This window comes from Lytechinus variegatus, chromosome 10 (assembly GCF_018143015.1).
Source record: "Lytechinus variegatus isolate NC3 chromosome 10, Lvar_3.0, whole genome shotgun sequence".
In the NCBI taxonomy this organism is placed as follows: Eukaryota; Metazoa; Echinodermata; class Echinoidea; order Temnopleuroida; family Toxopneustidae; genus Lytechinus; species Lytechinus variegatus.
In genome coordinates this window covers 5,256,599-5,282,759 of record NC_054749.1, presented here as the reverse complement: position 1 = coordinate 5,282,759, position 26,161 = coordinate 5,256,599, and the positions used below count along the sequence as shown (strand labels likewise).

At 36.5% G+C, this 26,161-nt stretch overlaps 1 protein-coding gene across 2 annotated transcripts in view; it reads right to left on the bottom strand.

Moving 5' to 3' along the window:
• LOC121422358 (dynein heavy chain 3, axonemal-like) overlaps positions 1–26,161 on the bottom strand; it is an 86,504-nt gene that overhangs the window by 32,311 nt on the left and 28,032 nt on the right. For both annotated transcript variants that reach the window (XM_041617346.1, XM_041617347.1), the window contains 21 exons: positions 23,639–23,870; positions 21,577–21,788; positions 20,885–20,976; positions 19,680–19,794; positions 18,138–18,254; positions 17,180–17,359; positions 16,323–16,459; positions 14,982–15,183; positions 14,309–14,515; positions 13,425–13,539; positions 12,111–12,309; positions 8,370–8,478; positions 7,051–7,341; positions 6,163–6,456; positions 5,134–5,286; positions 4,237–4,459; positions 3,526–3,656; positions 2,886–3,132; positions 2,124–2,263; positions 1,192–1,353; positions 667–792 (listed from right to left, as the gene is read on the bottom strand). In XM_041617346.1, coding sequence (XP_041473280.1) covers positions 667–792; positions 1,192–1,353; positions 2,124–2,263; positions 2,886–3,132; positions 3,526–3,656; positions 4,237–4,459; positions 5,134–5,286; positions 6,163–6,456; positions 7,051–7,341; positions 8,370–8,478; positions 12,111–12,309; positions 13,425–13,539; positions 14,309–14,515; positions 14,982–15,183; positions 16,323–16,459; positions 17,180–17,359; positions 18,138–18,254; positions 19,680–19,794; positions 20,885–20,976; positions 21,577–21,788; positions 23,639–23,870 — 3,684 coding nt within the window. The remainder of the gene's footprint in view (positions 1–666; positions 793–1,191; positions 1,354–2,123; positions 2,264–2,885; positions 3,133–3,525; positions 3,657–4,236; positions 4,460–5,133; positions 5,287–6,162; positions 6,457–7,050; positions 7,342–8,369; positions 8,479–12,110; positions 12,310–13,424; positions 13,540–14,308; positions 14,516–14,981; positions 15,184–16,322; positions 16,460–17,179; positions 17,360–18,137; positions 18,255–19,679; positions 19,795–20,884; positions 20,977–21,576; positions 21,789–23,638; positions 23,871–26,161) is intronic.

Genomic DNA, 26,161 nt, shown 5'->3' with positions numbered 1-26,161 from the left:
GACTATTACTTCTTCCAATAATAATAAATAGAAATTATTTACATTGTGCCGAATCCACTCTGTAAAGTGCATAATGTGCAAAGAGAGAAAGGAGAAAATATACATTCGCAGCAAGAAATTATAGATATGGCTCGATTTTCAATTTTGTTTTGTCAAGACTCTGGCCTGAAGTTGTGGTTTAACTATGGATAGCAGGTTGTGACACAAAGCTCTAACAGAATAGGATCAAGTTGTCAATTCATTAAGTGCTCAATCCTTTTCTCCTATACCATTAAAGCATGGGGAAAGAACACAGTAAAGATGAGAAACATACAATATATATAAAATTTTGATGTTTCCATTTTTCCATAATTTCATCACAGATTAGATTATATCACAAGTTTAACTTGACTCCAGAATATCAGCTGAGGAATGAACACCCTCGTAGAAAGACATAAACCTGTATTTGCCACTCTCAACCCAGGTGTATATTGCTATTTAATATGCTCCAATAATGCATACTTAGCCAAGGATTTAATCAGATGAGAAAGGTCCAAGATTTCCAGTTAACCTAATTAATTCATAAATCATATAATTCATTCTCAATCATTTCAGAAGCGTATGATGGTTGTAACTTCTTATGGATTAAATTGGTGAAAAATCAGGCAAAGCTTGTGAAATACTCACCTTCGCCCCTGATGGGATCTCACATTTAGCCTTGTCAAGGTACGCCATCCAATCATTCCATTGACCGCTAGCAGCTTTGTGGAAGTAGTAGTCATAGATCAACCCTCTCTCTGGGAAAGAATTGCTCTGAAAAATAATTAAAACAAAAACAAGTAGATGAATATCTGAAACAGAAAACTGATTGGAGAGAGTAATAAGTGTTCTGTATGAATTGTCAGCAAATTGACCTAAGTGTTGCAGTCAAGGCCAAAGCCCTCAAGGCCAAGGATTTAATATCCAAGGCAAGCGCATCAAAAGGTAAGCCTCGAGGTCAAGGCAGAGCATCAAAGCACAAGAACACTGGTTGACTTCAAATTGATTTCAAATTTTGTTTCTGAAAATCTTTTCCTAAACTACTTATCTTTCTCATCTCTCTTCTCTTCATTCTTACTTCCTTCCTTCATTTTTTTTATTCTTTATATCTTCCTTCCTTCCCCTTTCTGTCTGCCTGTCTGTATGCCTATCTCTCTTTCTCTCTCTGCTTACCTTGGTAATCTTGATGCTCTTTGGTTTAGGATGATCTGGATGCGTTCCGCTGATGAGAAGACGGAAGAACTGATCAAACTTCTTCCTGCTGTCTCCATTCATGGTACCACCGACACTCCAAACCACACTGAACAGGAACAGACCTTGGAGCCACAGGGTTATCTGATAAGAGTTCAAAACATTGGCAACAGTTAGATGTTATAAGCTACTGAAAACCCTTGTATCTGATTGGCTCAGACCTTGGAGCCACAGAATGATCTAACAGAAGTAAAAATATTGACAACAGTTCAATATGTTATAAGATACTGAACACCCTTGTATCTGATTCAGAGTCTTATTGATGATTAAATGCTGAAAATAAACTTTAAAAACATCCTTCATTCGGTACATGCAAAGTTACAAACACAAAAGTATGCATGAACAATGGATGCATTCAAGCAGTTTACCAAAAATCGGCAACCGAATACTACATTTTACACTAATCAAATGTTCGCCAGTTGCTGATTAACAATTTGAGATATTAGATTATCAAAAGTACATGGCTATATGTATACATGGATAACAAATGAAATAAATGCTGAAATTGTATGAATTTCAAACACTTTTACTCTTACAAGACAAAATAATGACTGCCAAGCTGGTAACCGCGCATCATTCAGCTGTGTTGATGTACCTGTACGTGTTATAGCCACTGTACTGGGATATTTGACCAAGTCAGATTGCAAATTGCATGTGACCACTGGTAGGTCCAGTAAATAGGTCAAATTTGTGTGATTTTTGATAGTCAGGGAATCTTGATGTATGCATCTTCTCCACTCCCTGGGGAGCATTCCAACAAGAGTTCCAAGACTCAATTGCTAGGCATACTACATAGGCTTTCGCATCGCAAGTTTATTGCAACACCCCATTATACAAGAAGAAAACAGGCCTACCTGTTGATTACTCATTTCACTTCCTTCTGCACCCGAAGCAGCTATCTCATCTAACAGACATGTGTAGAGTCTCATCAGAGAGAATACAAGATGGATTGGTGATGTCTCAACAAATAACTTGCACTCATGACGGAGGAAATCTAAGAAGGTAAATACAAAATCAACATTTGATCATTTCAAAGGATATGCTGTATGGAGACTATAGTCAGAGTCCTATTATCAGAGGTGGAAAAGCTCAAATGGTTGCTGTACATGTAAGACGTAGCTTATAATTTCAACATTCAAAGACATTATTCTTATGCTAACAGATATAGAAAACATCAACTGATGCCTAAAAGTAAACCTGTTGAGATCTGAATTTGTTAACAAAAATCTCTCATTTATTTTTGATGAATAATATTACAAGTATACTTTATATAAAATTATTTTAAAGTATAATCAGTCTTTCCCTACTTCTGTGCAGAGCAGGGCCCTGTCTTACAAAGAGTTAAAATTGATCCAATCAATCGTAACTCTAAGGAAATCCATCAGTGCCATAATTTTTTCTACAGGAAATTTGCAAACTGTCCTTTGTAAACAAAGGAGAACACACCAAATTGTCAAGAAATCAATGAATTCTTGGATAAACATTCATATCTAGAAAATCTTTTGAACAAACATGCATTTTATATGTTGACTTTGCTGGCTTTCCATAGTTGCGATTGATCGGATCAAACGCAACTCTTTTAAGATGGGCCCCAGATTTTACAACAAGAAGCTTACCCAGGCATGGATCAATGAGCCACTCAAAGAGATCATTGACAAGCTCCCTGTGTTCCTCATTTAGGCACGATGGCAGTTCGTTCATGTAGGATGTCTTGAGGGGCCTCCAGCCCAGCTGGTGGGGCTCCATGAAGATCATCCCGCAGCGGGAGACCGTGGCCGGAGAAGCCTGCTCCAGGTCTTCCGGCTCGAAGATCAGGTTCTGCTTGTTGCTCATCTGGACGATCTCACCGCTCATCAAGCACAGCTGGAATTTAGAAGGAAAAAAAATGTTCAATTATTTGATTTTTAATATTGAACACTGAAGATTGGCCTTAACTAGAATAGGTTATGACTCTTGCCTCTCAATTCAGGGGGTCATGGGTTTGAATTCCTGCAATGAGGTTTCCAGGAATTAATTCCTGCCAGGTACCCAGTCACCTCACCTGGGTTGAGTGCAGCACGGTGTGTGGATCAGTTTTTTGCTGAAGGAAACAATACCATGGCTGTAATTTGAACCCATGACCCTCTGTATCAAACTGTCTGGAGACTAATCCACTGGGCCACAGCACTCTTCATCATTATCATAATTAGTATTATTACTGTTGTTGTTTTTGTTGTGTATGTTATAATTATCACTATCACTATCATCATTTATTACCTTTTTGTTGTCATCCAGTACAGTGTTCATATTTTCAATCCAGACAGCATCTACGGGTCCATCAAAGATGAGCCACTTCCTGTCCTCAGTGGTGGAAGCAGCCTGCTCCCTGAAGGAGTTAGCAAGAACACCTAGAAACAGACAGTAACTCTTTGTTAGATACACTTATATCAATGAGAACTGGACATTTGTATCTGTAACAGTGGCAACAGTGGTAACATAATCATCGTCACTACCCTCATAATCATAATTATCATCATCATCATCAACAACATCACCATCCCCACCATTACAATGCCATCATCATGCACTACCACACCACCATCATCACTATCATAAACACCAATATCAGTACTATCATCATCATCACATCATCATCATCATCATCATCATCATCATCACCATCACCATCAACATCATCACCATCGTCACTATCATCATCTTCATCAACACCACTACTATGACTACCACTATCAATACAATAACTATATTAATCACCATTTATCATCATCACCATTCTTGATAAGTTACATTTTTATAGGGCTTATTACATTCTCTTCTTATTTCATCGGCATCATTATCATCAACATCATCATCAACATCATCATCACCATCACCACCACTATCTTAACCATCATCATCATCACCATCATCATCACCACCATCATCACCACCACCACTTCATGTATCATCAGTAATCAAAGCTCTCACCATCTGTCCATTCATGAGAGACTGGATCAAAGGAACCGTAGAGCTGTCCCATGGTGATACTCTTCGGGTTGATGATGGTGAGGAGAACCTTGAATTCTTCCATGAGGTTGGCGGCATGAAGGTCACCCAAGGCACCGGCCAACACCCGGTAGGCACTGGACTTCCCACCCATAGGATCACCCACGATCATGAAGCCGTGACGAACCAACATCATCTCATAAACCTGTAAGGAGAAAATGTATCCAACATTTATATAGCTCTTAATACAATGTTTATAAGTGCTGCATACTATGACCTTAGGGTTAGCTAAGCTACTCTGATTCAGTGCTCGAGCAGTCAATGAATTTCTTCCTACCGAGTTTGAGAATGGTAAATGTAGATCTTTCCAAAGGATGCTAGTGCTGTGGTGGGAAATTGAACCCCAGACCTTGTGGTTCAACATCCACAAACTTATCCACTGAGCCACAACACCTCAATACAATTCAACCATTTTAACTTCGTATAATGTATTTACATTACAAATTATTTGCTTCGTTATCACATTGTACTTCAAGTAGATGTAATGCTACCCTTTAACCCTGTACTAATGGTCAATATTTATGTCTATAACAATCATAGCATATATACAAATCAACTTAAACCCCCACATATTACAGGTACATGTATGTTTCAAAATGATAAAAATATAAACAATGTACAATAATACTCTAGAAAATAAAAGGACATTGATCATAAAGTCAGTGTTTTATACACTGTTATTGAATTTTTGTTTCAACTGTAAATATTTTCATGTTTTTTTTTTTTGCATAGCAACAGCTTGCATGGACCAGTTTGCAAGGTCCGATGTTCCACAATATCGAGAACCCCTGCTGCAAGGTATATGTTTTGAAACTGTACCTCAATGATCTTGGTGATGAACCATGGCACTGGTTGCAGCTTGAGCTTGGAGATGTTCTCCTTGAGTGCTTCTAAGAAGACCACGTAGTCTGGCTCAGGAAGGACCGTCCCTGGGAACAGATCACCAATGATGCCTTCAAACAGAGGAACGTCCTGTATATTAAACAAAGACATTTGATTATTAGCATTTTGTGAAGAAGCAAGGCACTGGATGCAGCTTGAGCTTGGAGATGTTCTCCTTGAGTGCTTCAAAGAAGACCACGTAGTCTGGCTCAGGAAGGACCGTCCCTGGGAACAGATCACCTATGATGCCTTCAAACAGAGGCACATCCTGCATATCAAATAAAACAAATTATGACTAATTTTGTATTGCATGCTCTTGCAAGAACACTCCCAAGAGAGTGGCAAGAAAAACATGAATCAAATCACATGAATCTCATGCAGGGAAGCCAAACAAGCAAAAGGTAATGGACACACTAAAGACATTTGGGAAATTATAGCAATGGTATATAAACAAAATACATATGTTATGTTATTCAGCCTTTCTCCCTGGGCAATTTCTAGTCTGAAACACTCATCTTATCCTTTTTTTTCTCATTTCTTCTTCTTTTATCTTTTTTACCCTTGCATTTCCACTTTTTCCTACTTTTTGTTCTTTCTCTCATATCTCTCCCTGACTTCACTCTTCTCCTTACTTAATCTTTTTCCTATTTTGATGCTACATTGCTATAACTTTGTATTCTACGATTAGTGGCTTTTTCTATTTAGGCTACAGTTGCCCGCCAGTCTTTGGGCCTTTTTAGATGAGCCTCACAAGCTATTTCTTTGTTGAACACAATTTGTCATAATTTTTACTCCTTACATTACATATTATTTCAATGATGGGCATCTCTTTTCTATCATTCTGTAATTTCACACTCTTCATGAATACACGATTGCAACTTGGATATCATATCTATATCATTCATCTCATTAACCATCACGTGTCGGCTTTTGAACTAAATTTGAAATTTAATTTGCTGACCATACCTGGGCCAAGAACTTTGGAAGGTTAACATCCTTGATGGCCCTAAGGACCAGCACACTCTCATGTTCATCAGGATACTTGAGCTTCAGGTTTCCTGCAGCCGTTAGAACGGACTTCACGGCACGCATTCCGTAATCGTAGTGGTGCTGCGATGACAGAAGCTCGGAACAGAGACGATAGGTGGCGACGATCTTTCCTGCCAAGCTACGGGCGTCCACGAAGCCCATGGAGTAGAGAGAGATCTCGCCAATAAGGCCGTAGTCAGGCACCATCATAGCGACAGTTCTGAAAAGAACCTGCATTGGATTAAGGAATTAATATGATGCATATGAAAGTTCAGAATGAGAGAATAGACACAATATGGCAATAGAGTCTTGTAGAATAATAATGATTGTAAAAGCAGAGATTCACCTACAAATCTTCCTTTGCATGGTTTGCCGGGGTGTACAGGAAAGAAGAAATATAGTCAGTATCACCAAAATATACAGAGCAGTCCTTTTCAGGACTATCATATCTGCACTGTGTATCATCTGACCTCTTCACCTAGAGTATTTTTGTTTGGTTGTCTACCACTTAGTCGATGTGCTTAGATAAAGTGAATTTTAATTTGACAAAATGCAAAACAAAAAATAAAATTAGAACAACTGAGCTTTAGACCAAGCAAGTATTAGATGAAGTCACAGTTGGACCAAACAGTAATTAGGCCAAATTATGGTATTTAAGGATCTGAGAATTAGACCATCTGCTTTTAGACTAAGTGAACACATACCAAGGATCTATTTGATGAGTTAGTAATATTTTAAAGATAGTCAGCCAGGAATGAGCGGTAGACGCGAAGAGAAGACCTACCTTATGGTTATTGGGAAGATCCGAACAAAGAAAAGACCTACCTTGAGGTTATCGGGAAGATCCGATCGACCGGCGTAACCAGGGTTCATGGTGATGAACATGGTACAGGTCGGATTGAGGGTCAGCTCCGTCCCTTCAAACAGGAACCTCTTCTGGTGGGTCTGGATGGCGCGCTGGATGCTCTGGATCTGCTGGGCCACCACCGACAGCACCTCCAGCTCGATGCGGTTGAACTCGTCGAAGCAGGCCCAGGCTCCGGCTTGGGCAAGGCCCTTGAAGAACTTGCCCATGGCCTTGTAGTCCAGACCGTCGGAGCAGTTGAATACCACACACTGATTTCCATGGATACAAAGATAAACAAAAACACAATATGGTATTTTTTATTATATAAGTTATATATAAACTGTGCCATGAACATCTTTCTTGGTGCAGGATACGGCAACAGAGTATGAATGCCAACCTTGTAAAACAAATCACAATTTTCAGGGGATGAAAGTATCATGGTTGAAAAAATCAGTATTTTCATTTTTCAGCAATAGCCATTGTGTAAACTACAATTTTTTGGGAAAAAGTTTTTTCTTTAAAAAAGCAGTATAAAATACTGCCCCCCAAAACCAAACAGATAACACCTCTGACAGGGGAGCATTACATGAAACTAACAATCAGTGATTTTCACTGATTATTTGTTAAAAGCTACAGAAATCCTTGCAACTGAATGGCTCAGAGCAAAATCACTGTATTTTTCAGAAAATGCTCCTCAGTTGGGAGTGTTGATCAATGTGAATTCATGCCTCTGCATGACTCCAATGGTGTAGCCTTGGATGATGTAGTTCATAAAAATAGAGCTGAGAACTTGTTTGAAATAATTCACCAGAGAACCATTTTTCGTCAAGTACTAGTAATTTGATGTTAGTTAGACAAGTTTAGGATAAAGTATTATTTCAGATTAGACCATCAGCAGGGATACATAATTAAGCAATCAGCATAGATGATGTTCTTACAAAATCTGACTTGCTTTTGCTGCTATATGCCCATATAATTTCAGTCATGGATCTATCTTGTGTTAGATCATTCTTTAGTATCAAAATTAGCATTGAATAAATGGATGTGTTTAAAAAAATAAGTTCAAAGAAATGTTGAACCTGAATAAATGTGTAGGTGAATTGAATGGATAGATTCAACAGTGTATTACTGCATTACATACCGATCATTTTGTTTTTAGTCTGACTTCACAGCATAGCCGTGCTGAAATCAGTGTAGTGTTGTGTAGTCTTAAGAAATATCTGTATTAACCATTATACAAGTATTGCATATTGCTATCATGATCATCATAGAACTTTGTACAACACTGATCACCGACCTGTTTAGCGACAGCTTTGGCCAAATCCTTACTAGTCTCAGTCTTTCCTGTACCAGCTGGGCCCTCGGGGGCTCCCCCAAGATTCAGCTTCAAGGCTCCCATCAAAGTCCTGGTGAACAGAAAACAAAAACACACACCAAAACATATATATCATTACCGTGATGCAATGGGAGATAAGGAATAATAATAAGTTTTTTTTTTCAATTTCACTCAGGAATCATATTTTCCTCCAAATATCTAAATATTCAAATTGTCACTTATTTGGAGGAATCTGTCCATTCGACTATTTCATTAAAAGAAAGATGGCATCATTAAATTCTGTGAAAATGATGTCCGATCAGACAATTAACCTTGCTTTTGATTGGTTGAGATCCAGAGGTGTCTGACTGTTACTATGGTAACTGTTGGATATTGACAACTTCCCAGTTTTGACAACTTTTATGAAATGGCCCAAATGTATCTTACTATTTTCATAATATTGTCTATTGTTAATCAATCATATTTCATGTAATGATTTACATAATCCAAAGAAACAATCTTGTTAATTTCAAAATTTCATATTTTTAGCCTTCTTGAACTGTCTAAATTGAGTTAAATCAACCCTCTTCTCCATGATAATGTGTAAAATATTGATTAAATTGGATTGATCGACCCACACTGAGATTACAGGGATATCCATCAAATTGAGGAGAAAGTTTCAAAATCATTTAGTGGAGCATTGTGGCCCAGTGGATTAGTCTTCGGACTTTGAAACAGAGGGTCGTGGGTTCGAATACCAGCCATAGCGTAATTTCCTTCAGCAAGAAACTGATCCACAATGTGCTGCACTCAACCCAGGTGAGGTAAATGGGTACCGGTAGGAAGTAATTCCTTCAAAAGCTGTGTGCGCTATATGAACACCTAGCTTAGCCAGGTAATATAGGAGCACCTTGAGTACCTTACAAGGTGGATATGTGCACAATATAAATATCCTTTATTATTATTCAGAAATTAGCTATATTTCACCAAAACAAGCATATACTAGGACATAAATAAATGGCAAAGGTTTGAATTCAGGCTATTTCCTAGAAACTAGCATCAATATTTATTTAAACACCCATAATTGAGAGATGGTCATTAAGGACAAAAGGGGGAAACTTGAAAAGGCAAGTGAGAGTCATTAACACAGCTCTTAACTCTAAAACTCAAACTTTCTTTCTCTTTCACATGAACAAAAAAAAAGGCTAATTAAAACCATTGAATGGGGTAATCAATAGACTAAGATAATTAGGACAGACATTGTTCAGCCATCAAGTTTCCAAACTCAAGTTTCTCTATTTTTCCACATACTGTTTTCAATATCCAGGGACCTGCTCATAATTGCTGAATGAATTGCTAATTCATTGAGTCATTATAGCCCACGCATTTGGAAAAATCTCTCAAATGAAATTAAGTATTCAACAACACACTTAGTTTAAAAGTATATACATAAATCCATATGCAAAATATTTTTTGTTTGTTCTCCTAGCTGAAATCTCATACATTTTAATACTGCCCCTCAATCCTTGTATGTTTGCTTGTATATCTTGATGCAGTGTGTATATTTTTCATTAAATGTTATTAGATATCTAATTCAATTTAATCTAATTTACTGGGAAATACTATTCATAAGTTTTTTTATAAACTTCTCTGTAGTTTCAATTTTTCTGTAATATCATTTGTCATTCCTGTACAAATTGAATATATATCATTTTTAGGCTGAGAAAATAAATAAATTGAACTGAATTGTACTAAACAAAATGCTCAATTATCATGGAATAGCGATTATTCAAAGTGACTATTAAATGTTGTATTTCAAAGTACACTGACCTAAAATGACCTTTGACTTTGTGATTTGGAATTGTACCATAGGATCAGTGACACTTGATAACTTTCACATTTAATGTTTCAAGAAAATACCTCAAAATCTATGGTAATGTTACAATTCAAAAACTTCAAGTTAGGACTTTTCATTTTGATGATGCTCTCTTGGGAAAAGCAGCAAAAATGATAAATAAATAAATAACTAAGGCATGGAAATAATGGCAAGGGCTTGAACTCAGGCTTTTGCCTAGCAACAAGCATTTATGTTCATTTACACAGATACATTTAGGAATGAAGTGTCATTAACGAAAAAACAAACAACTTGATAATGCAATTTAGAGTCATGATGGACATGTTTATGTCGCCAGTAAAACTTTCTGTTTCGTATAAACAAAATATCAATAGAACCATGACATGTGATTGATTTTTGATGGTGATAACCAAGAGAATTGTTTTTAACCTTCCCAGTTTCTATATTCAATGCTACTTTATTCTTCCCACAGGAGTTTTACAAAGTTTATCTTGGGTTATTAAGAAAATTGGTTTTTAACTTCCCAGTTTCTATATTCAAAGCCACTTTATTCTTCCACAGGATATTTACAAAGTTTATCTTTGGGTTATTAAGAAAATTGTTTTTTACTTCACAGTTTCGATATTCAAGGCTACTTTATCCTTCCACAATAGGTTTACAAAGTTTATCTCGGGTTATTAAGAAAATTGTTTTTTAACTTCACAGTTTCTATATTCAAGGCTACTCTATCCTTCCACAATAGGTTTATCTTGGGTAATTCAGATTAAGAGAGTTGTTTTTTAACCTTCCCAGTTTCTGTATTCAAGACTACCTCATTCATCCACAAGAGGTTAAAAATGTTTATCTTAACAAAACAAAGAAAAAGATAGTAAGAAGTGAAAGAGTACATGAGACAATCCATATACAGTTCAGTACACTTTTCAAGAAGTCTATTAAAACTAAAAACTAGTTATGTAATAAACCCTTTGCGAGAAAGAAAAAAAATTGTACTTTCAAATTCCCTTTGATATGGAATGGTGATGTAATATTCAGAAATCACTTCTAACTTATATTTAAAATCCTTAATGGTCAACAGAGATTGCGAAATGAAGAAATGGAAATTGAATCTGAATGTACAGTGTGTTGTGAAAAACATAGATCATTGGAATACATCGTAGATTTGAGGACATGGCATTTACTCCGGCGACAATTGCTCCAGGCTTTATTTTGTCCAAGATATAGGCCAGTATTCTGAAGCCAGGGTTAACTTAGACCCCGCTATAATCCCGTGCTGTCTCCACAGGCCAGATTATGAGCATTGGGCCAGGGACAAAATGATAAACAACAGCTATGCTATTACGTAAGACTACTCTGCCTGTAGTAGGACCTTCGGAATGAAATTATTGTATTCGATATTTCATCACGTTTTCAAAGGCATATTGTATTCAGAAATTCAATGTTAGTCCATTTTCAATTTCGAACGAAGAAAATCGACCTCGAAATAAGGAAAGTAAGTGAATAAAAAATGGCGGCATGCTTTGCCGGGGACCGCGCTCGGGCTATTATGTTATCTTCGGACCGAGGTCAAGAAACAGGTGTTTTGATACTTACTTGGGGCAGTAATTGATTGAGAAAAACCATGGAGTAGGTCCATGGAAAAACTGGGGTATAGTGTTCTCAAACGGAGGTTTTCATCATGTGTAGGTTTATTTTGAACAAGTCAATCCTTGCAAAGAAAAACCTACTTCAGTTCCATCTAACAGGGTAATAATTATATATAAAGGCCTTAACATAAGCACTAAGGGCTATGTAAACATTACTATTATCATTATAGAATAAGTTGCATTATCATTATCCTCATCGTCGACACCTGCCAAACTTTCACTGACCTGTAACAACGATCGGTGAGGGGTGTGATAACCAGACGCCCAGAGTTGCCCAGGTACTCGTAACCGTAGGGTAGCTCCGTAGTGATCATCTGAACGTTGATGATCTCGCCGTTGAAGTAGTACCTCAGCTGGCTCAGCCAATTGAAGTCATTGACACTCTGAACGCCCATCTCATCGAAGCTCTGCACCAAATCACGGGCTAACGAGAAATGGAAAGTGTGTGGTTTTGGTCAATGATGTTTGAAGCACTGAGCACATAAGTCATGTGGATTTTGTGCATTTCATGTGTGCAAAATGTGCTCTTGTGACATCAATCCTTCACGTTAATCCTGAGAGACTGCTCAACAGCAGTACACTAAACACCATGGAAGAGATTCCAACCAAATTCAAATACTTTGGCCCGTAATTCTGAAGTCGGGTCTAACTTAGACCGTGGTCTACCTCTGTGCTAAAATTATGGGAAGCCAGTTAGGAATGATTTGAGAGTCAAACAATTTCATTCCTTCAATATCTACTGCTAGAGAGTTATGTCACAATTGGCCATCCAAAGTTAAACCACAACTTTTCGATAGTGCGGGTTTGGTCAATGATGCTTGGAATACATAAGGAATTCGCACTTTAAAAATAGTAAGTTTTATTTTCATAGGGCCTATTTGCAGAGCCATAAATATGCACATTTTGATGTGCATGATTGGCCTGTGCAATATCGGAGCATATTGCGCAATGTGCCAAAATCGGATGTATTCCCTATAGGCTTATGTAAAAAAAAACTTACGTAGCAACATCTTGCCGTATTGCACAGTCTAATGAACAATGATCACTAAAAATAATCATATTGGACGGTTTTTCTTCATTGGATACAAGAAAAAATCTAATAATACGGACAATATTGCACTCATCTTCAGTTTGCAGTTAGATTACATTATTTATTCATTCAAGGGAAGTAAAGAAATGAGCAATTTTCCAGCAGGTTCCCTTTTCATTTCATTATGTTGTTTTGAATTTGCCTTACTAGTAAGTTTGTAGTTGAACATTTGACATAAATGTATCACTCACTCACTCACTCAATCAATCAATCAATCAATCGATCAATCAATCAATCAATCAATCAATTATTCATTCAATCGTTCATTCATTCATTCAGTCAATCAATCATTCATTCAATCAATCAATTGTTCAATCAATCGTTCAATCAATCACTCAATCAACCAACCAACCAGCCAAACAACCAACCAACCACTCACTCACTCACTCAATCAATCAATCAATCAATCAACCAATCAACCAACCAATCAATCAATCAGCAAGACTTACCATGAACATCAATGACAGTAAGAGCTCCTAATGTGACTCTGTGTCCCTTCTCCAACTTCCCTCTGACAAGATCAACAATCTGCTTCAACTGGGCATTGCTCTGGTCTGTGTATCTCTGTTGAAAAACAAAAACATTTATTTTTGCATAATTTTTTCGGTCGATTGAATGACTAAAATTTACAGACAGAAAAGACATTTTAACCAATCTGGTGCAATTCTTGAATGCAAATAGGTTATATCAAAGTAAATATACTTCAAGATAGTTGGACTAAAAATATCCATAAGGTTTCAGCCTGTGTACCTTATTTCCTCCCGATCCACCCCATCTGATTTAACATCAACCAAACATAGTAAATGATGACTTACAGCAATGAAATACAATGACACAATCAAAATCAAAGAAGTTGGTGGTCTGAAAACCAAAGTGATCACTCATCGTTCCATGAAATAAAAAATTTAAATAACAATAGCAGCAACAACAATAAAGAAAAGAAATAACTTTCTCTTTACCCATTTAAACTTGAAAAAATATAGATCCAGATGGTAAACTATATCCATTACAAATGAAGAAAGACAATTAATTCTTGTTTTATAGTCTATCTCCCATACAGAACATAAGTTTTTTTCTTCCATCTCACCCCCCCCCCCCTCCTCCCTGGCTGCGTTGCCCCCTGGCTGCTGTGTGACCTGTCTCTTGAGTTAAGTGGACAGAATGGGCAGCCTACAATAGATACAGAAGACCCCAAATCAAACCAAAAAGTCTTACCAGTATATGTGCTAGTCTTGTGTGAAGACCCGCTTGTTGATCAAAGTTTCAATCAGGGTCTGTGAATGCGGACTACACCCCCCCCTTCTTCCCTCTTCTACTCTATTAACACACTAACCTTGAGACCACCAGGTTCCTTGATAGCCTTGGCCACCTCGTCGGTCCAAAAGGTCTGAGAGACACAGATGACCACCTGGCCGGGCCATTCCAGCACCCACTTGTTCCTAGGGTTCGCTGCGTACGCTGCCACGCCTTCCTTGCACACCTTGGTGACGCTGGCGATCATGGTCTCCTCAACCTGTAGGAGCCACTTCTCCACCATACCCTGTGAAAGAAGAAATGATGATAAATAGTAATAATAATTCGAAAACACCCAGGGTAGCCACTTCAGCTCTTATGATCTGGGCCGTGGCTTACAAAGAGTTACGACTGATCCGATCAATCTCAGCTGTATGGAAAACCATCTAAACAATGATTTGTTCTACTGGAAATTTGCACTATTGGCATAGTGAACAAAGGGAACAATAATAATAAAACAATAATAACATTGGTATATTTACCCACGGAGGCCACTGAAGTTCTGAAAACTGTTCTCCCAGCGGGCCCTGCTATTATTAATCACACTGAATCTTCAAGAGGATGGTGAATGTATGAATACTAAGAAAAAAATTTCAATCAAATTTGCATTTTAGATGTTGTCGTTGCTGGCCGTCCATAGTCGTGGTTGATTTAATCAATCGCAACTCTTTGTGTGGCCCATAATATTGCTTAACATGCAGTTATCAACTCACTCTGGCTTTTGCTGGATACACTTTATTGGAGAAAGGAACCATTTCTTTCTCAGCGCTGATCATTCCGACAATCTCTTGTTGTTCGGTGAACTCCAGCGTGGAGATACCTTCAAAGCACTTCTTGAGATGCGGCTGGACACGCAGCGGGTCTTTGGTCTCCGACAGGATCTCCAGAAGCTCGTCATTGGACAAGAAGAACAACCTGTATGAATATATGGCACAATTTTGGTAAATTGCCCCTTGGTCCACTCCCACTTTGTCTACTTTCCATTAAGTCTAATTTCACATAGTACATGTATACAGATAATAAATGTTTTTATTAGTGCAATGGACAGCATACTTCATGAAGTGAAAGATGAAATGATCCATTGAATGGATCATTATTTCATCTTTCACCGAAGGAAGTATTCTGTACATTGCATGAATGAAAAGAACATTCATTATTTGGTTTATATGACACCTAAAAATTGATTCTTTTTCAAATGAAATTTGTGAATTTTGATAGAAAATGCTCATGCAGTGCAAGCTCGGTCTGTTGATTATCGCACACATACAACATGCGCACTGCAAACACGGGTGGTGTCTGTAGTCTGGGTGCACGTGTGCAATGGACAAAATTGGATGGATCCAAAATTGCACAATGAATGGATCTATAATTGCACGGTTGATGACATAAAATGGGCTGAATGATCAACATCGCCGAACCAATCAAATGACAAGGATCTATCTAGGTGTCATATAATCTAATCTAGTTCACCTGTAACCAATTTTTCTATTCAGTCTAACTGATATTTAGCTAATTTATCATTTTGTCAAATTTTCAGATAGGCTACATCCATTTTATCTAATATCAATTTGATCTAACACTACCTAGTTTTATATTAGTTTGAACTGCTATTGAAAAAGATTTCCATTTGACGAAGTGTGATAAAAAATAGTAGAAGTGGAAATTAGATTGAAAACCACAATCTTATAAGATATGCAATGCACATCATTTTGCTCAAGCATTAGAATAATCATAATACACACACTTGTTACCTTGGAGCCGTCCAAAAGCCTCTCCTATCTCACAGACACATTAGAACTGCCTCAAAGGTATCGTGTGCGTAAAATTCGTACCTATGCCCTCAACGTACGATATACCTTATATGCATATGACATCATAATCTCACAGCGCCCTCCCTCAGAGGATAGAGGAATGCATGTAAAAAGTTGTCAGAGATGCGCCATCTGCAAATCACCAACGCACGCAAGACAATGGCTCCAGCCTCTAAGATGGTGGTTCGATGACCTAAATGCATGATATATATTTGTACAATTGATCACAGACTATTATCTTACCTTGGGAAGTAGAGTCTTTTCTTCTCCAGGTAATCATTTAGACCCTTCTGAATCTCCTCCAAGAGGACGTTAGACTCCTGCAGCCTTCCCAACATGTTAGGTTGACCCGTACACACCAAGGCTTTATTGTCTTTCACCTACACATCAAATTTGAAAAAAATAAAATAAATAAATGACACAAATAAAGAAAATCAATATATCATATCTGCAGATTAAAAAAATATAATATTAAATCAAAACATGTACCTATACTGACAATATTTATTTGGATATCATGAAAACTGACAATGATTTTGTATGTTTTTTTTTTAATTTCATAGCACGCAAAAAAAAAAATGATCGGTACCTAGCTCTTGGAGAAGTTGTTAAGATGTATTCAGCTTTCATACAAGAGCAGAAAATTACATAGTTGATGTTCATTTCTTGTAGTAAAATTTAAATATCTATTTTCTCTAATGTTTCATCACTTGTTAGATTTTCATATTATCAGCTTCTTTTACTTTTAGCACATTTCAGGCTATAGAGCTTTAGAACCCTTTAATTCCAATTTGTACAACAGTCCTCAAAATTTTTAAATTTTGAGATAAAATATTTTACCCTCTCACTGACAAGCAGCAGATATGGGCCCTGTTGCGTAAAAATAACATTCTGGTAAGTCATCCAATGGTCACACCCATGAAATCCTTGATAGAGTTATGCCATTGAGTAATGTTACCAAGGTATTTACCATTGAAGGACAAAGTTCTAATGATATAAATAGATGCTTTTCTGCAATCGAGCCATGATCGTGAAAGGTGACACAAATACAAAGTCGGGGGGGGATCTATTCACAGTTGTAGCATCCAGGATGGACTTACAGCTTCGGTCATGATGTCCCTCCAGTAGCTGTCCACGATGCCGAACTTCCGGCCCTCCTCGGGCATCTGGGCGATGATGTCTTCGGAGCTGAAGATTGGCTCCAGGTAGAGCCAGGTGGCTTGGCACTTCAGCCAGGCATCCAGGATGTCCTGCATTGTCACCAACTTCTCTTCCCATTCCTAGAAAAGAATCACAATAATTATAATGATAATACAAATAATAATAATGATAAAAATGATAAATATTAATAATAAATTAATAAATCAATTCATTAATAAATACATAATAATATTAATATCAGTAACAGGAAGCATTTATAAGAAATCTATATATATATATATATATTGTCAGGTTTTGTACCGACTCATTTAAATCACTTTTGTGAATTCGAACCAATATAAAACAAAATTAACAGTGCAAAGACACCAGACTGTCTAAAATAGAAGTCTGAACATCAATTATCAAATAATGAAAAAAAAAATGCATTTATCTGAAAATTGAAACAATCTCTGATCATATAATGCATATAAAATCTTTACTTTCTTTGATAATTTCTCACAGATTTGAGTCACGTAAGGTTAACAGTATATGGAAAATCGATCATAGACAAAGTAAATATATTTGTGAAATAAGCTCCAATGTAATCTTATACAGGCTAATAGGATGGAAAATTTGATGGGTCTCTTGAAAACCTATCAATTTCATTCTCTGAAATAGTACATTCCTATGTTTTGTGTCAAAGCTTGTGTGGTATTGTCCTTTTATCCATTTTTTTCTTTCTTTTTCTTTTTTTTTCTAAGCACTTAGAGACCTTATTCAGTATGTGATATGCATTCTTCTTTTTTTTTTGAGCATAATTACTTAAAACCAATTTTTGTAATATGTATTATACAGAATGGGTCATTATCATCATAATGAAAGAAACAGAATCTTGGAAGCTAGGAGTTCCTTCTCTACCTTGACTTCATTCTCAAATGGTTTGACGAACGGTGATCCTCTCATGGTCTGTACCTTGACGATGTGGTCATCGAGGAGGAGTTGGATGTCATCAATACTCGACAAGATGGACACACCCTGATTCAACAAACAGAGATCAAAGAAATCAGTTGGGATACAATAATATCTGGGGTAGGGTTGTGGTCAAGGCTAGTAATTCCAAGTGGTTTATTTTCGATTGAATTCGTCCAATTGCCAACTCGTCTACTATCATTTGGTCTACCATCAGTTCGTTCACTATCCACATGGTCTGCCATTTCTTCCACTCATCATTTTGTCCAACAACCAGTTGGTCCAATAGCCATTTAGTCTATATACCATTTGGTCTGATTGGACTAAGTATTAATTGGGCAAAATAAACAAAAATAAAAAATAGATATTAGACCAACTGCTTATCGGTGATTAGACGAAGTGATGATTGGACCACATGCTTATTGGACCAAATGGTTGTTTGACAAAGTGTTGATGGATGGAATGGCATTAAAATGAAGGAAGACCATGATTAGGGTGGACGAGATGGCATTAGACCAATTGGCACTTTACTATTCCAATTCATGAGGGCCCTGGAGAACACCTTCCCCCATAGATGTGGCCTTAAAGCCGGCATAACCAAACATCCCTGATCTGGGAGTATGTCATAAACTGTTCATAAAATTAAGCACTTAAACCTTTTCCCACTCTCAAGTCAGTTTTTAACATCAACAGATCAATTAAGATAAGAAAATGAATAGCAAATTTGCTATAGATTGTTTTTGCGCTCATTGTAACAGTAAGAGATAAATTGATTGTCCAAATTCAAAATTGATCTACCAGATGCTACATGTAATACGCAGTTGAATTTTCACTCAATTGCAAAGAAGTTTCCTTTAACGTAATTCTAGTATTAAATGTAAGAAAGCCATACAAACAAGTCATTACCCTTGATTCTTCTTAAAAATATAATCAGCCTGATCATGGGTTATCATGTTCAGATAAATTATAATTAGCTTTGCTGTTAATAGACTGAATTTGAATATGAATTTGAAGGACAAGTAATTTTCAAATACATGCTTTGTACAGATGGAAAGTGTTATCAACTTTCCTATTTTCCATGAAAACTAAGCAATTATAGACCAAAAACCAAAACGCAATTGTACACTCTAATAGATAATTTTAAAACTCTTGTTTCTTGGAAATTTGTTCATGTCTATGGGGTATATGATTTTTCTTATACAAGAGTGTATACTTTTCTTTGTTTCCTACATAAATGCTTGTACTTAGGATTGTTTAAAGAAAAAGCCTTCCGGCAAAAAAAGTGTTCGGCTAAAAGTCTGATGAGGCCTCCTCGTAAAAAAACCAAGACTCAATGAATCAATTTTTAAGAATATAAGGATGGATGAATGAATGATTGATTGCTTGAATGACTGATTGAATGATCAATGAATGGATGGATGGATGGATGAAATAATGAATAGATGAAATAATGAATAAATGAATGAATGGATGAATTTTTAATGTACTTACAGTGTCTCTGTACGGCAAGAATTCAAAAGTAATATCTTTCCACTCAAACTTCATCTTCTCCATGGCTTTCTCAAGGGAGTACTCTTTACTAGCAGCTGCTCCGACTTCTTCAAGTCTAAGTGGAAACAGGAATAGAACCAACAAAATATGTAACCATTGTTTAAATCACTCTATTCTTAGAATAGAAAACAAAGGAAACATAAAATAAGAGAAATCAACAAGATATCTAACATAGTGTATCACAAAACATAACAAAACTGAATACAACAAAGCAACAATTATATTATATATACAAAGTGACCCATAACAATGATCAGACATGAGCTAAGTTTGAAGTTGATCCTATACAAAGTTCTTATGTCACAAAAACAGGATATCCTAATGTATTCAATGACCTCTGTGACCTTTGACATTGATACCCCCAAAACTAATCAGCATCGCCCCTATCTTCATGTAGATCAAATGTGAAATTGATCCGTACTTATCTGAATGAACATTAGGGGTGATATTCTGATAATTAAACCTAGGTTTAACCCCAAACTAGAATTTTACACCACACTAATATGGAATATGGAATGCAAGGTTTTATGATATTTCTTCCACATTCATGGTAATTAATAAATAATTCATTATAAACATTCATATTTTCTAAGTTTCCTAATCTTTCCATTTCACAACTCAATTAATTTTTTGACAACTTTTCGCAGCAGGCTATTAAAGAAAAGTTGTTAATTGGTGAGTGAGTTGACAACTGGCACTCTATGAGAGTGTGGTCTAAGCTAACCCAGGTTTCAAACTAGAGGGCCGTTTCATAAGCTGTCCGTAAGTTTAGAGCAACTTTAAGAATGACTGGTGAACCTTTCTTAAGCCCTAAACCATCCCCATTGGTTATACCATTTACCAAAAGAAAGTATCACCAGTTGTTCTTAAAGTTGCACTTATCTTACGAACAGCTTTATGAAACGCCCCCAGGGCCCCATAGTGTGAAACTACCATCATGGTAACTTTGCCATCCACTGGTGACTTGCATGGAATCCTTGATTCTGATTGGCTGTTGAGCATCGTTACCATGGTAGTTACCATTGGATGGAAACGTTACCATGATGGCAACTTTTATCCAACGGGGCCTCGTGCTATCAGAATACCACCCAGATGGACAACCTAAAATCATATGCCTTGGGCAACCACTTTAAAATTGAACTTACTGGTCACTCCATTTTGTAAGTCCAAGCTCCAGCATTTGAAGCAGGGATGTATCATCCTTGGGCTGTAGCTCAAATCCTACAATGTCACTCATCTACAAGGAAAGAGAGGAAAACAATAAAATATCCTGTTACCATAAACCCGGCCGCCTGTCTGTACAGATTATGTTCTTTGTTTCCCTCAAATATAGTTCCTTATTGGAATATCTTCAGGGATCCCAGCTTTTCAAGAAAACAAAACACCCTGATGAAATTTAAGAATTCCTTGATAATTTATAAACCCATTCCCAGTTTCACATGTTTTCTAAGTTCTTACAGTGAATTCCATGTATTTTCAGTATGAAAACAATGTAAAACTAATTAGTACTGCCATAACCAGTCATTCAATGGATGTTGTTTTGATATGCAACAAAATATAAAGTCTGGCTGACAACCATGCTTTCGACTTTTGGGCTGATCAAACTTCAGACTACGAAAAAAACATGTCTGCCTTTGATTATTTACAGATGATCGGAGCATGAATCTCTCTCTTTCGATTTGTTTCAAATCCTCTTGGTCTAGAGAGCTTCCCTACTCATCAATTTATACAAAGATATACAATGACAAGCGTGGAGATATTGAAAGTTTTTCCAGTTTGTTCGGTTGGTTGTGAGTGGGTGGCGAAAGAAAGCGAAACCAGCGGGCCAGTCACTCACCCTCGTCCAATGACGCTCCCGGATACCAGGGTTGCAGATGATGCCTAGGAGAGGAAGGTGCTGCTTGAACTTGTCAATCTTTCCCTTGACGTTGTTGGATATCCTCTGCGGGCCGGGCTGGTCCGAGAAGCTCCGGGAGAGCTTGTACATGGTACGGAACATGGAGTCCACTTCCTCCGTCACCACCTCGGCGTTCAGCCCCAAGAATGGACCTTATGACAAAAAGTTACAGCATGTAATCATAAATATTTGGGGAAATCTGGTGGAAAGCTACATTAAATTCAAAATACAGTGTCCCATAACACAAAGGTTAGCAATTAATCGCAAGCGCGATTTTTACAATTGATTGTACATTGTAGTCAATGGAATCAATTGTAGAAAAATGTTCCACGATCACAGCTTAGCTTTGTGTTACGGGCCCAATTTCGATTAAAAATGAAGTTCCAAGGTCCCGTTTCATTAAGACGTGTTGTAAAAACAAATGCACAATTTCTGTAACAAGTTTACTATCAGACGATCAAATCGAAGGATTTAAACTATTATTGCAAACTTGTTATTAAAACAAGTTTCATGAAACGATCCCCAGATAATAATGAAACATTGTTATTATAATAATTATCGTCTTCATCATCATTATCACTGTTATCATTGCATTCATATATTCTCACCCTAAATGCCATTCATGTTAAGCTATGGACATTTCAAAATCCATAACCATAACAAAATAGGAGCATTAAACGATTTTCAAGTATCAAGCTTTCAGTACTTCAGCAAAACTATAATTTACAATAATTTCAATTCTGCATTTTGACCATCCTTCATTTATACCAAATTTGTGAATACATAGACTGTATATGTCACTGACCAAATGCTATACAAGCTGCAATTAAAACTGAACCACACCTAAACAGTACTTTCAGTTCATTTGAATTCCCTAGGATACACTGAACAAAGTAATGAAAGTTTCTTGTTTATTGCCAAAGAAATTAATATCATAATGCGGTAAAAACCACATTCCTTGACCACAAACTTTCAACTTCATTCGACTCTCTGTAACGCTTGCTTTCCTAACTTTCTTGTTTTTTACTAAAGCAATTAATATCATAGAGCGGTAACAACCACATTCCTTGACCACAAACTTTCAACTTCATTCAAGCCTCCTTTAACGCTTGCTCTTTACTTTTACTTTCAGAAATCTACCAACATCTTATTGCAATTTGATCTTTTACATTCCTGATCAACAGCATCATATACAGAAATATAATTTCAAAATGTCAGCTTCATTATAGGATTACTCAAAATGACTAATTCTGAAATATATGTTAAACAATTGATCATTTGTTGAACAGTTAACCATAAACAGTATAAAGTGTGCTTAGATATGCCTGTAGTAAGTGCTGTAATGTTATGTATTATTATTATTATCATTGTCATTATCATGTACATATGCAAATTGTAGTGTTAAGCCTTGCTATACAAAATTGTATATATTGGAAATGAAAATTCAGCTAATGAGGACAGAAACCCCTATTTACATATCAAATGACTGGATACTTCTATAATCTGATTAAGATTTTCTTTAAAAAAATCTTCTCTCATTCCCAGGCACTGATCCAGCAAGATTATTGTAGTTTTGAGAGGCCAATTACTGTACAAAAACAATATGGCCCCTGAAATGGTATTGCGTCTTTTACCAGCTGGATCAGTGACTGCTCATTCCTCCTATGATTGTCTCTTTTAAAAGGGAACATGATTTATATCCTCTGATTTTTGACATACTTAAAAATCAAGTCCACCCCAGAAAAACCCTGATTTGAATAAATAGGGAAAAAATCAAACTAGCATAACGCAGAATAAGAAAGTTATGGCATTTTGAAGTTTTGATTATTTTTCACAAAACAGATACATGTATATGCACAACTCAGTGACATGCAAATGAGTCCTTTCATAAAATGCACCACAGCTAGGACACCATATCCTGGTATTGTGGATAAAATCTCTCTCTCACTCTATCTCTGTCTTTCCATCTCTCTCTCTCTCTCTCTCTCTCTCTGAAACTCACCATTAAGCCACTCCTCATACTTGGTGTGAAAGTTGAGGGCGGTGTTCCAGAGACTGTCGTAGGGCTGTTTGTTGACAAACATCTGCTGGAGCTGTGGGAACTGGCTGGGCTGCCACTCCAGGAGTTCCTCTTCCGTGTTCAGCCCCTCCAGCTCATCCCGCGCTGCTTCCAGCTGCTGCTGAATCTCAGACAACTTGTCCACGTTGGTCTTCATCTCATCCAGGCTTAGCATCTATGTAAAGGTCACACAGGTCAAAGGTCATTCATATAATAATAGTACAATTTACTGGATATTAAATTAAATCAAATTCTACTTAATTCCATTCTCATTGTCCAGTGTGGAAATCTGCTTTGCTCACTATTTACCGTCAACTTTTTATATCTGTGCTCCATAAATTATATGTATAAGCCTGTACATGTATGTGATCATACAGGATGACAAAATAAAAAACCAAAAACAGTAACAAAGAAATTCTCCTCGATAACATCATCAATAGAGATATAGACTTGTAAATTTTTATTCGAAGATGTAATACTCCTAAAATGACTAAGTTATAATTTCAAAATGTAAAAATATAAATATCATATTTTGGGAGTATAAGGTACATGTACATGTAGCTCTTAGAAGATATGTTCTCTTATTGATTCTGTAATTCAAAGGCAAGCAGCTCACACAAGTCAACGGTCAATAATTTGTATAAAAAAATGATCTTGTTATGAAGAGCAGTCTAGTCACATGGATCAGGTCATTAATGTACAATAAAAAATAAAATGATCAAAACAACTAACTGCCAAGGGCAGTCTGGTCACAAAGGTCAAAGTTCATCTATATACAGTAATGTTTGAAATTGGCAAAGTACAGCAGTCTCGTCACACAGGTCATATGTGATTATGATCAAGGTCAAAGGTTATTATGATCAAGGTCATACAAGACAAAATAGAAGATCAAAATGATCCAGCCATCAAGGTCTGTCTATTAGACACACAGGTCAATGGTCTATAATAAACATGAACAGTGATAATAATGATCATTTCAATGGCAGTCTCATCAAACACACAGATCAAAGGTCATTAATAAAGAAGAATGACCAAAAAGATCTTGTCATCAAGGCCAGTTTGTATTTATAGATGAGACTACAAAACCACACTTTCTATCTTGAATTACAACATGAAGTGCTTCCTTGTTTCACTGATACCAAAGTTTGTTATTCAATCTTTACTCCACTTTTCACAATATCTATCAAAGCAATTAAGTGTAATCAGTAAATGGGAGAGGCTAAAACTGTTTTACAGTTCAAAATAATTCTGTATATTTTTTCTTGCATGATATCAAGGTAAATTCATCTTCCTCAAATATATGAGAGACCTATAGATGTTGTTGATGTCAAGTTCTGTTGTTGATTTGTCACTGACATTAATGTCTTATTGTTCATGTTTTGTTTTGTGATAATTTTGTTACGTAATAATTGTTGATTTGTTCATTGTATTACATTTTGTTGTGTTACATTATATGATATGTTAAATATTTTTTATTTCAATACTTTATAACTTGTAAATTGGCTTTATGCTGCGATTGAAGTTTTTATCTTATTAAACCGTTTTGAATGGAATTGAACAGATATCACGACCTAGCACACAATGGGAAATCTTTTTAACCTATATTCTGCAATCTCATCTTTAATCACGCACAATCAGGCTGATTAAGCCCAATCAGAAGATTATGTGTCACAGATAAGAAATCTTAGCTCTACATTCATTTTAAGGAGCAAATACAGTGATGCATGATAAAATATGCACTTGTGCCTTGGACAATTACTTAAATGAGCAAATCGTACAAAACCGGAACACTTATATCCTTATCATTGTAAGAATCCGTGATGTGTTTAGAAGCAGAGCAAAAATGATTGATGAGTCTCTTCAAATAATATCTAGCATGATACAAAGGATCGCAAGGTGTTACCAATGACATGAGAAACACAGGCCTACTCTTACATGGAATCATAATTTTCTTTTTCAAAGCTAGGCTTTGCTTTCAGTGCTTTCCGCTCTTGTCACCATTATCTCAAGTCAAAGTAGAGGGAAAAAATACTTAACACAAGTCATCCTTTCTCCTCCTTTCTTTTGAAATAAACATTGGAACATGATTTTGAGATGTGAAATCAACGTTCTGTATTAAAGCCAACCCCCCTTCCCATCCCTACTAATATTCTAAAAGACCCCTAATCCTCTATTATTTCTTCTCTCAAAAGGTAAATAGACATAACATGGAACCAGTCTGTCCATGTCTAATGGGGCGTTGCCAGAAACTTGCGATCGATTGCAAGTCTATTTCCGTTCCCAAAATCAAGCATATGCCATGCAATTAATTGCAATTTGAGAATGAAACAAGGAGTGTAATCTTATTTGCTATAGCTAAAAGTGATCAATCAATTGTAAAATTGCAAAAGAATATTTGCAATTGATTGCAAATATTTCCTTGCAACACCCCAAAGGCTTCTATGATACATCTTGCCTCTGAGCACT